Here is a 12,640-nt window from a genome sequence, read left to right as displayed (position 1 = left end):
TGCTCTCCATTTACATACAAAATGTTCTGTGGGTTGTGTCTGAGAAACTGAAAGTATCACCAGTATCTGTGGAGTCTAAAATAAAACTCAGAACAACAAACACTCAGCTCACCTTTAAAAATAAATGCATGTGTCAGTCAGTACCTCTGTGGTTTTTAACTTTAGCAGGTATTACCACGTTCAAACCTCACAATTATATTATATGCTATACGTTAAAAAATCCTCCTGTAGGCCTCTTTACATATTCATTTATTTATACAGACATGTCTGAGAAGCTGAAAGTATCTGGAGTCTAAAATGAAACTCAGAACAACATACCCTCAGCTCGCCTTTTAAAATAAATGCATGCATCAGTCAGTACCACTGTGGTTTTTAACTTAGTCTTGAGTGTGAGAAAGTCTAACAGCTGCTGCTCGTACCATCATGAGACACAGAGAAGTTACACATCTCACACTCAACCTGAGCAAAAGAAGAGATCAAACGCTGAAGAAGTGATAATGTCCTCGGCTCGTGGTGTTCATTGTGTTGATGACCAAACTATCTCGAATATTTTTACATGAGTTATTTCTGTGTAACCCTGAGTTTTCCACAATGCAGCAGTCCCACCAGCAGCAGCAGCAGAGCCACCATCACTACGGTGAACACAGTCCTTAAGACGAGGAGGACGTGAAGGGAGTGATCCGAGGAGGGAACAGCTGCAAACACAACACAACGTGAATATATATAATCCAGAAACTCCAGATATATCCCCCAAATGTTAGCTTTAATGCAATATCTCACCTCTGACAATCAGCCAGCTCTCTGGTGATTCTCCACCTTCAGAGATGCAGCACTTGTAGAGTCCTTCATCAGATTTAGAAACCTTGTGGATGGTGATGTTTCCTGTAGAGCTGCTCCTGAGTAGGCGGCCATCTTTATAGAAGTCAGCTGAGAGGATGGAGGAAGTGGTCGTCTTGTTCCTGCAGCTCAGAGTCACAGATTCTCCCTCCATCACAGGAAGCACAGGACTCTCCAGGATCACAGACCCACCTGAACAACATCGGGATCAAACATTCAGTTTGAGTTTTGTAGTAGGAGTTATTTACAATAGATTTAGACGAAGGCATTGTGAAGATACTGTGATGTAAAGTCAGGTTGTAACATGCCCAAAATAATTTAAAATATCAGAAATAAACTGAACAGATGAATTTAACAGTTATGTATAGTAGTGTATCGTCTGCATAGAGGTTCGTAATAACTTTTCCTGATATCGTTGCAGCATTGAACATTGAGTGTTTTATTTATATAATATTTGTAGAAAATTATTAAAATGACATTAGAGACAGTAGAAAAAACACAATTTGGTTTAGATTTGAAACAACTTGAAACATATCTGTTTGCAATTTTATGACTTTAATCCAATAATAGGCTATGCTTAATGACTACGCTCAGCTTTGTGCACGCTGTTTGCTTTCATTGCACTTTCTTCATGAATTATGTTCTTTCTTAACAATATTAAGATATAAAAATGTTTCGGGGTTAAAAAAGTATATGTTTATTATATACTATAACCTTGGCATCATTGCACTTTTTATGTTCTTCTAACAAACATTGTATAGAATCACGTTTATTGCTAAGTTTTTTTCCACATACAGGGAACTTGTCTTGGTGTTTAATATTTCATACATACACACAGAAAGAGAGTGTTGCTGAGTTAATGTCAACATACCGGTGATAATGACGTTCGCATTGTTGCTTTTCTTCCCTCCAGCCTCACACCAGTAATCTCCACTGTCCTCCTTATAAGGAGATTCAATGTTGCAATTCAACTCATGAAACGAGCCCCATTTTGAACCATCACAAGTTTCCTTTCCTGCTTTGTTCCACCGTAAAATGTTCACATCAGTCAAACCATCGAAGCCCACACATCTTAAAGAGAAAGGCTCGTATTCAAAGACCTGAAGTCTGGATGGTTCGATCCAAACATCTGCATCTGAAACTGAAAAATAAATGTGTTGTTGAGATTAATATAAAACACTTTAAATAAAGTTATGACCTTTATTTTTGTTTTGTTGCATCTTTTTTTTCTGCTTTCTTTTTGGTAAACAAGCTTCTTACCAACGTTCTGTTCACAGAGCTGCAGAAACACCGTCATCCCTGCAGAGACAACAGAGACAAACATCAGACAGAGTTCTTATATTAGATTTTATTACCTTGACTTTACTATTTAAATGTGTCTTTGATAGATAATACTTGAAAAGCAACTCACCATTAAAACATAGAATTCACAATAGAGAACAGCACTAATGGCCATTTAGCATTAATAAGTAATAGCATCTATATTTGCTCTTCTTTATTATACATATATTTACAAATATTTAATAATAAGCATAAAATAAAAACAAGTTATTTTATAAGAGATCTCACCTAGAAGATCCTCGACATACAAAAAATGTCTTGTCATGAATGAAAACATTTGAAACATATTGTCTTTATTCATATGGAGGAAGATTTCTCTCTATATGATGTGTTTGGACAGATCAATAACCCGTGTGTAAATGTTTAAAGACCTCCAAAAATTATATAAAGGACTTGTAAAATCAGAAACTATTCATGAAAGATGTGTAAAAAACGTATAAAATAAAGCAATATTGACACAAATCTAGCTCCATATGTTCCTTTAGCTAATATGATCATCTTTTATGTGAAAAACAGCAGATGAAGACTCAGTACTCACACAGTGTGATGCAGAGCGCTGTGGCCTCCATGTTGTCTGGCTGCTGACTGAGTGAACCTCACACTGAAATATAAAAAGAAGAAGAGGGGTGGTCTCTTCCTGTGTGGCTCACTAATGAAACGCCTTGTAGCTCAGACGCGTGTCACGGAAGGAAATACGTGTCAGTGGTGGGGTTAATATTAGAGGCTGAGGCCAAAAACTCACATGTGAGAAAGACGACTTTACGTCTTGATGTGTAGAACAGACAAACAAAAACGATTATGAGAGAGAGAGAGAGAGAGAGAGAGAGAGAGGGAGAGAGAGGGAGAGAGAGCAAGAGAGAGAGGCCTGCAGTCAGGACTTCTGCAGAGATTCTTAAATATCCTGCTGTGTCCTCATCGCTCAATCTGAGATTTGATGCACTCAAGTGTTCTTTCTTTTATGAAACCCTGAGTTGTTTTTGTTTTTCAACTTCAGACCCATTTCTCCTGCTGGTTTTCTGCATCACAGGCTGCAGGGCCATGCATACTGCTGTACGTTGAAAACATTGAGGTCAGAGTTTATTATCTGATGGAGATTTATTCAGATATAAAAACATCCTGCCATTTTTTGCGTGACTTCTCAATCACACACAATACAATAAAGTCTGACAGATGTTCTAAAAAGGAGAAGTCCCGCCCCCTGCCCTAAAAGATCAAGGTCATCCTCCTTAATAGAGAATTGCCTTTCAATTGTTACCACAATAAAAATAAGCTGATATTCGCCTGGAACTTATTTCATTGCAGTGTATGATTTATAACCTGATAAGTGAGTCCAAAGTTCAGATAGGATGGAACGAGACGCTCAAACACTCAGATAACAATAGGGTGGATACATTTGAACTGTACTTGAATATATTACAAAGCTCTTGAAGAAATGTCTCTTGCTGTTACAGAGACTCTGAAAAAACTAAACAAAATATTGACGACTAAGAAACTCAGTGGAGCAAATTAATTAGGTGTTATTTAAATTTCCTGATACACTGCTGGAGCCTGTTAATGATTTACTGACTTTGACCTCGCAACACTCAACAGGTAAGTGGTCTTTGTCTAACATTGGATCTAAAATAGATTTAAACTTTGGAGAAAAAAGTGTGTCTGCATTTTGAGTTGTGCTCTCAGCCACAACTTCAGATTAGAACATATAACAAAACATGTTTAATATGTTTGTGTCGAAGTGAAAGCTGCATCCAGATTCAAACTGTGTTACTGATTTATGATTTCTGCAGTTCTGAAATGTTTCATGAATTGTTAACCTTTAGCCGTACTTACAGATCAACTGTTGGTCATAGCAAAAACCGGTTATTGTCGACAGAGTCTGAAAATGTACCGGAGATATTGGACTAACCCTACTGTTACTAAGATATTCAACAAATGAAGGAAATATATTTCAATGCACTTTGGTTTGCTTTACTCTACTTTAGTGAAATTGTAATGTGATTTTTTTGCTGAACGTTGCTAAAACAGATACATAATGACTTGACTCTGTTAATATTGGTGTATTGATTTATTTCCACAGAGGTATAAATGACAGAAAAGCAAAGCTTTGAGTAGGCTGTGTTTGAAACAGAGTTCATAATATGAGGAAACATTGCATGTGTGTAATTATAAGCAGAGCACAGAAGATGCCAGCAAAGTTTTATTTTTCATTTATTGGAGCTTCCAGCACTAATGGCCAAATTGAAATGACTATCAGCATTTTTCCAAGTTTGAACTATTTACAATATGTTTTCACCTGGAAGTTCACACTGTTCTCTTTTCTCTGTTCACTTCCAGCGCTCCATGATGCTTTTCCACGCAGACGGAAAGCCCCTTAAAACTCATCTCAGAACTCTCAGCGTTTTGGTTTTCCTTCTTCTCCTAACACACCACTGTAGAGGTAATTCACACAAATACAAGCCTCAAAAGACAATTTGAAAGAGGATGGAGGAATTTATGTTTGGCATTATTGGGCAAATATTCAGTTCAGTCAGACAACTCACGTTTTAAATGTTTATTAGCAGGATCTTATAGTTCGATTTGGCATCTAGGCTCCGGCCTCATCACTGCAAATTTACTAATCTACTCGCAAATATTTTTTATATATTATTTTTTTTTATTTTTTTTTTTATATATTATTGTAAATGTTCCAGCTCACGATAGGGATACAAAATGACAGATGGAAAAAGGTTGGTGGGAAAACAAGCAGGGTTCATTTCCAACTGAGCACAAAAAGGTGTACACATGAGCACCGGTCCGCTCCTATATTTCTGGAGGTGGCCGGGAGAGTGACAGTCCTCCTCTCAGGACCCAGTCTACTGCAAGAGACCAGTATCAGGTTACCAGCATGCTTTTTACTGAGAGCATATTGACCTGATTCAGATCAGCTGTCTCCGGCTGAGCCACTCCCATCGCTCCAGCAGCTGGCGCCCTAACCACACCTCGCTGCCATAATTATATATCTACTGAGACTGCTCTGTATAGGCCTGCGACCAGCCACAACTTGTGAAATCCTCATTGATTAGTCTACAGTCCAACGCCAAGACTTTCTAAATCCTGAATACAGAGCCTAGAGGTTCAAAAGTCTGTAAGGCTTCTTGAATTCCAATATATGGATTTATTTTCCCAAAGGCGCCAAACATATGTCTATGATAAGTCAATAGTGTGGGGAGACCACTCGAGCTACCATCATGTATGCCCGTGTGATTTCTTTCTATCACGCATGTTAATAAAAACACCTAATTATGTTTTGATTCAAGTACAAATACATACACAATGATTGATCTTTGTTTATGTCTAACCTTGTTAATTGGAAGAGAACGTTTTTACTTCCTTTATCTTCGCAGGTCAGTCTCAGCTGATTGGCTCACCTCAGCCAATAGTAGCAAACCTTGGCAGTGACATCACTTTGCCGTGTTATTTGGTGCCAGTGCTAAATGCTGCCGATTTCACGTTGGAGTGGACGAGGCCCGACATGGAGCCCCGATTCGTCCATGTGATGCGGCTTGGTCACGAACTGGTGGATAAAAAACACGAGTTATTCAAGGGAAGAACTTCCATGTTCACCGATGAGCTGAAGAAAGGAAACATTTCCCTGAAACTCTCCAACGTACAACTCTCCGATCAGGGGAAATACAGATGTTTCATTCCAAAACTGGACCGGCAAACTTTTGTTCAACTAGTTTGTGGTAAGTTCACAATAGTGAGAGTTTGAAGACAAGAGTGTCGGATTATAGTTAGGTGTTTCAAAAGCACACCTAACTATGCAATCAGATATCAAATACTTCCTCTTCTTGCTTTTGTTTTCAGCATCCAGTCCTTCCTCCCCGCCTGTCATCAGGTTATCAGGGCTGGACGGTCAGAGTGGAGGAGTGGTGCTGCAGTGTGAGTCTGCAGGCTGGTATCCGGAGCCTGAGGTGTTGTGGCTGGACGCTGAGGGAAAGCTCCTCTCTGCTGGACCTCCAGAGACAGTCAGAGGTCCTGATGACCTCTATACTGTCAGCAGCAGAGTGACTGTGGAGAAGAGACACAGCAACAGCTTCACCTGCAGAGTCCAGCACCACAACACCATCCGCACCACACAGACGCATATCAGCATTTCAGGTAGACTAAATATTAATTGTTTTGAACAACCACTGTTTTAGTCTCCAATGGCTGATGTCCTTGTTTACATAAATGCTGTGATGTTCTGTGTTTTATCATTTCAGATGATTTCTTTAAGCTCCAGTCCAGTTCTTCTTCCGTCAATATTGGACTGGCTGTCAGTTTGGCAGTTTGCATTCTGTTGATGTTGGCGGTTTCTTTCTTCTTTTTGTGGAAGCGGAGACAAAACATATTCAGTAAGTGACTTGTTCATTTCATTACTTTTAATTTGTCAAATTATACTCAAATGGTTTAGGGTTAAGTGATATGTTTCAGTTGTGTTGATTAAAGTTAAATTGATCACAATCTAAGTTTTAGATAAATACATTTCTTAAAGAAATTCTGAAATTTTCTGAACCACAGAGCTTGAGGACTAATCACGGGGTTTGTCGATCAACGCGGAACGATAGCTGAGGACTCTGGGTAGTGTAGTGTCTTCGGCCATCCTAAACTCTGAAAAAATATTTGTTTCTCCGAATCGAAGGGGAAAAATACAAAAGCATTGCACACAATTTAAACCAATCAATGTTGTGTAATTAACAAGGATAATCTGGTGTTCTTTAGTTGATGAGTAGTGCAGATATCACTGTAAAATCAATCGACAGTAAGGGGAATACTTACTTCCGGGTGTAAAATCCTCCGTTATCCAATGGGAATGGACGCTCACATTGCCTTTAACTGCCGCCGACATGGACCGATGCGGTGCTTCCCTGAGCGTCAAATACCGCCGCCGATGGGAATACATTGCAATTAGTTGAACGCTCTTTCCGTCACTTTATGAAGCTGAAGGAGCCTCGGCGCGTCACAACTGCACGGGACCCTGACCAAGCGTTGCTCCTGGATGTTCAGGGAGTTAGACTGTGTTGGTTTATGAGGTCTTTGGATTAGCTCTCCTGGATATGATGAAAGGAGGTGGATGGGGAGGAGGCAGCAGTATTAACACCTGAAATCACAGCTGACTGCAGGAGAGAGGAGAACCATTTTAAAGTTTGGCTGCAGCACGGTGATTGGCTGCTGGAGATTGAAGTGAAATATAATCGGTTAAAGAGAACGCCCGTGATGAGCTGATTATATGCAGCTAAGGAGTGAATGTATATATAGACCCAGTCTTACCCAGATGCGATAAAACAGGTGTCATATTAATTTGTTTTTGTGCAGTTAAAGAGCCTTGAATCATATAGAACTTCTCACATCACAAATAAAACAAACAGCTGAATGTATTTTTCTGAATCATCTCTCTGATTGTAATTGAACCTAACATCTGTCTTTGTCCATGAGAGAAAATCTGAGACACCAAACAACTCAAACTGAAAGTGACACTGTGAGCGTATTTATTTAGTTTTCACTTAGACCATGATATAATGTAAACTAAATAAAGTTACAATGTCTTTATCTCTCTTTACAACTCAGCTTGAGAAGCAGCTCCAGGAGGAAAAGACGAGAAGAGAGGAAGCTGAGTAAGAAGTGAAGGACCTAAAGGAAAAGGTGGAGAGCAAGGCTCAAACAAACAAACACACAAACACACACACACACACACACACACACACACACACACACACACACACACACACACACACACACACACACACACACACACACACACACACACACACACACACACACACACACACACACACACACACACACACACACACACACACACACACACACACATATATATTACTTACTAAACTAAGCTAAATGACTGTGTGTTTTGTTTCTCGAGTTCAACTAAAGTAAAAGTAAAAGTAAAAAGTAAAAGTATTTATTGTTCCTTTGAGAGAAAATATGATGCAGAACAGGAACTAGTTTTAATCCAGACCAGGATGTTATATTCATTCATATTAATAAGCACTTATATACTAATAAAGGGCTGGCTTTCTAAATGCCAGTTGAGTAGCACTTGAAATGTTTGGCTCTATGAAACCTGATGTACTTATATGATTCTGTTTTCTTAAAGGTTGTATCTTCCTGGTCAAATGCACTTATTGTAAGTCGCTTTGGATAAAAGCGTCAGCTAAATGCAATGTAATGTAATGTAATATTAAGTTAAAATGTCTTTATCACTCTTTAAATCTCAGTTTGAGAAGAAAATGACTGTGTGTTTTGTTTCTCTCTCAGGCAAACACCGGATTTAATATTGAGGTCGACCAACGACGTGAATATATCCGTGTCATAAACACTTCCACTGAGGTAATGTGGTTTGGGTGGATGACCTCTGTATAAGTACTTTAAGTGTGAACAATATTTGTTTGTGCTATTTCCCTCTCTATGAACATAGCAGCCTGTCCTCCTACAAAAAACGACCATATAGGCCGATTGTTCATGCCCTTATTACGACCCAGAGACACGCTTTAAAGTGTATGTTGTTTCTTACACGACCACTCGAGGTGCTCGAGTGGTCGTTTAAGAAACAACATGCTTCCGGCCCATTCATTGCAAACGCTCCGGAGGGTCGTTTATTCACAAATAACCCTCTCTGGAAAATCCTAAATTGTACAATAGTTTGGCCATTAAAATTATTTTTGATTAGATTTCTAGCGTGAAGTGTATATTGTACTTTTAGGATCCACGTCCAGTTGATGTGTAGGATCTATAGTTTGATAGATATTACGAAGATGATTTGAGGTCTCGTCAGGATAACGTGTATGCAGCTTCCATGTAAAGTTAGTGTGGGTGAAAACAGTTTTTGCGGTCTCGAAGTTTTCATAATAAAACCGGATATATTCCCCTCACTGTCAAATGATTACACAGTGATATCTGCATTACTCATCCATTAAAAAACATCAGTTTATCTTTGTTAATTACACTGATTAGTTGAAATTGTGTACAATGCTTTTGTGTTTTTAACCTTCGATTCGGAGAAACAAATAGTTGTGTGTTTTGCAACATGTTCCGTGACACGTCTATTTATAAGACGTTTTCGTATTTCCCACAATTAGAAGTTGCAAGTATTAAACTGTTTACATCCTGGATGTTTAGGGGATACGAAACACAGTGGTGTTATCAAATGTAAAACATATAATTAATAAATGGGTGAATTCATATACCCACATGACACCTAAGGTGGAGAAGAGCTTTATTTAACAGCTGGTCTTATGTCTGTGACCCCTCCTGTTGTTCATTGATAAGCCAGAAACATGCACTTGTCAAGGTTCAGAGGCACATTTTGCAAATATGGCAGTAGCCATCGATCATCTTAAGATAAGATATACTTTATTGATCCCAAGTTGGAAAATGTTTTTGTTACAGCAGCATACTACTTTGTTCTACTCCACTACAATTCAGAGGTTAACCTGGTATTTTTAACTCCACATTTATTTGAGTTACTTTGCAGATTCTGATTAATGATGTGAAATATAAACAACCCTTAAATCAGACTTTAGTTACACCTGAGTCAAATTCAGGGAAGGTGATTGTCAAGGGCCAAAATAAAATGTGCAATATATTGGACTTTAAGTACTTTGTCAGACTTCATATTTATCTGTGGATAACCCCAACGTTTTTTTCTTATTCAAAAGAAGACCTTAACTTAAAGTATTATTTAATGTTTAAATAAAGCCTTATTAGTTTGTCTGTTTTGCACATCCTCCTGTTAATATCTTTGGACATCCTGCACTAAACTGTTTTATTGTAGAGATCACTACAGTATCTTCTTGATATGTTCAATTTTGTATGTAGGCTACTCTTAATATTTAAAAGTTTTCATCACATAAAACTTATTCAACAACTAAATTAAATAACGTGCTTTAACCACAAAGCGGCGTGGGTCAAAAGACCAGTGGTTCAGTTAAAACATAATAATATCAAACATAATATGACTATTAACTTTATTGTGAAATTAAAACAGAACAGTAAAGGAAAATACAGTTTCAGTCTCTCGATTTGAAGCTTATGCATTGTACCATGAACCTGTATGGACCTGTAACAGTCAACTGCATGATGAGTTGGAAAGGTAGTAAATAATATCTTTAAAAACTACAAAAAATTCCCTTTCTATCAGCTGTGCCCCGTTATGGTGTACATATAACCAATTGGATCAAATATAAAAGTCAGCCGAATTAGTGTTGATACTGCGAAGAGACGTATTGTGTGAAAATAAATGCAAGATGTTGTTTAATTGTTGATATATTTATGATCCACGTCACATATTCAGTTTTGGCGGCAGTTATTCAAGTTTGTCCTGAATTCTTCTGATCAGGGCTCTATAAATAAATATCTACGGCAGATATGTAATATTTAATGCAGCCGAACCGTGTATTACAATGCCGTTATGTGATGACTTCCAAAGAGAAAAGCAAGAACACTCGGAAGAAAGTATTATTTTATTTAAAAAAATTGTTTTTCCGATTTCATATCGCATAAACACCACATCCCGGCATGAATTGCGGCTAAAATAATCAATGTTTTAGCCTATGAAAACCTCTGAAAAAAGAAAGGTGTCTCTCAGAATCGAAAGAGAAAAACCTATGGTAAAAACACAAAAGCATTGTACACAATTTAAACCAATAAATGCCGTATAATTAACAAGGATAAACTGATGTTTTTAGTTGATGAGTACTGCAGATACCACTGTTAAATCATTTGATCATTGGTTTTATTATGAAAACGTCGAGACCGGAAATACTGTTTTCAACCCGTAACTTTACATGGAGGCTGCCGCATACCTCAAATCATCTTCGTAATATCTATCAAACTATAGATCCTACATATCGGCTGGACGTGGATTCTAAAAGTACAATATACACTTCTCGCTAGAAATCTAATCAAAAAGCGTTTTAATGGCCAAACTATCCAACAATTTTAAAGAGAGGGTTATTCGTGAATAAATGACCATCTGTAACGTTTGCATTCAACGGGAGCAGTAGAGGGCGAACACTTTAAAACTTAATTATAGGATGTATTAAGCGCTTGAACAATCGGCCCACTTGGTCGTATGAGTTGGAGGACTTGTTGGAACATAGAGGATTTACCTGTGATATTAAAAGATTAGGGTTTCTCTCTCTCGTCCTCCCTCCAAAACCGGATTTTATCTCTTGCAGGTCAAACAGCTGGGAGACTGGAAGTTAACTCTGCAAGTCAACAACAAAAAAAAGAAAAACAGACACACATTTGATGAATCTTTAACACTCAAGGCTGGAGAAACTGTCACTGTGAGTTGCATTTTAAATTTGTGTTGAAAGATTTGTAAGTCTCCTTTTTTCTACACTGAATTTAATATATTCCAGGTCTAAAAACACATAGTATTTATTGTTTTAATTTTTTCATCATTTAATGATTCCATCTGATAAGTTTGAACTTGTATTTTATAGATCTGGGTACCAATGACTGATCCCTGTTATCCTCCCATTGACCTGGTGTGGGAGGGTCGTAGGCCCTGGAGCTCTGGAGATATACTGTGGTTCAGCCTCCGCAACAAAAATAGGGTGATACAACATCAACTCCGTATGAAATCCCCTGAAAGACAATAACCGACCCCTTCTTTTCTGCTCATATTATTTTCCTTTAGCTGATCTTACTCTATTTTTATTAAAAGTTGCAAACAAGCTCCTGCTCATCATCTACATAGCAACAAAAGTAGATTTGCGACGTCTCTGAACAGATTTATCACCAACAGGAAAGAGTCATAGGAGAAGTTAGCACATTATCAACATTATACACATCATACATCAGGAACAACATGACAGTCGTGATGCTCAAACAAACATTTTACTTTTATTATTCTGGTATTTCAACCATTAAAAAAAAAAAATCTTAAAATGTGTTGAACATATCTTTATTTTATATATTGTTATAAAAAAATAATACTTTTCTTCAGTCAAAACATTCTTATGAAAGGTGAGAATATGGAAATTAACAAAATAAAAGGTTTTGAGTTTACTGGATTTGAAATGTATACGATCATTACAGAACTTATGAATCATGTATTGTTGTCATTGTATATGTTAAAACTATAATACAGCACTTTATTTTCTGCTATGAAGATATAATCAATTTCAAATTGTCTATTAATTTGAAAAGTTCAAATGCTGATACAGTTTTGATATTTTCTTTTGGAAATACCAACTTCCAAATATGTTTTTGTATATATGTCCCGTGAGTTGTTGACCCCTTCAGTTACCCAATAAAACAATACAAGTTTTACTGTTTCTACAAAGCCTCTTCTACTTAGATTTACATACAAATATGTTCTGTGGGTTGTGTCTGAGAAGCTGAAAGTACTGTATATGGAGTCTAAAATAAAACTCAGAACAACATACACTCAGCTCACCTTTACAAATAAATG

General features: G+C 37.5%; 2 protein-coding genes across 3 annotated transcripts; one reads left to right on the top strand and one right to left on the bottom strand.

The window, feature by feature from the left end:
* Nucleotides 1-112: 112 nt before the first annotated feature.
* LOC307031833 (Fc receptor-like B) lies at nt 113-2,762 on the bottom strand. Its single transcript, XM_079669294.1, has 5 exons — nt 2,717-2,762; nt 2,098-2,136; nt 1,709-1,978; nt 781-1,029; nt 113-695 (listed from the first exon to the last, which is right to left on the bottom strand). Exons 1-5 carry the CDS (start codon nt 2,745-2,747, stop codon nt 562-564), a joined length of 723 nt encoding a protein of 240 aa, XP_079525420.1. The 5' UTR covers nt 2,748-2,762; the 3' UTR covers nt 113-561.
* An 804-nt stretch (nt 2,763-3,566) lies between these two features.
* On the top strand, nt 3,567-12,496 carry LOC307031832 (butyrophilin subfamily 3 member A2-like). 2 transcript variants are annotated; one of them, XM_079669293.1, is made up of 9 exons: nt 3,567-3,768; nt 4,535-4,612; nt 5,559-5,900; nt 6,022-6,315; nt 6,420-6,551; nt 7,765-7,839; nt 8,476-8,547; nt 11,397-11,507; nt 11,667-12,496. In XM_079669293.1, the coding sequence occupies exons 3-6, from the start codon at nt 5,687-5,689 to the stop codon at nt 7,767-7,769; spliced, it is 645 nt and encodes a 214-aa protein (XP_079525419.1). In that variant the 5' UTR covers nt 3,567-3,768; nt 4,535-4,612; nt 5,559-5,686; the 3' UTR covers nt 7,770-7,839; nt 8,476-8,547; nt 11,397-11,507; nt 11,667-12,496. The 2 variants fall into 2 exon arrangements, with proteins under 2 accessions (XP_079525419.1, XP_079525418.1); XM_079669292.1 differs by having other exon boundaries at nt 4,510-4,612.
* The last annotated feature ends 144 nt before the right edge of the window (nt 12,497-12,640 follow it).

The sequence above is a fragment of the Notothenia rossii genome (assembly GCF_949606895.1).
Source record: "Notothenia rossii genome assembly, chromosome: 3".
Classification (NCBI taxonomy): Eukaryota; Metazoa; Chordata; class Actinopteri; order Perciformes; family Nototheniidae; genus Notothenia; species Notothenia rossii.
Note: the sequence above shows the minus strand (reverse complement) of the source record. Positions and strands in the feature narration are given on the sequence as shown.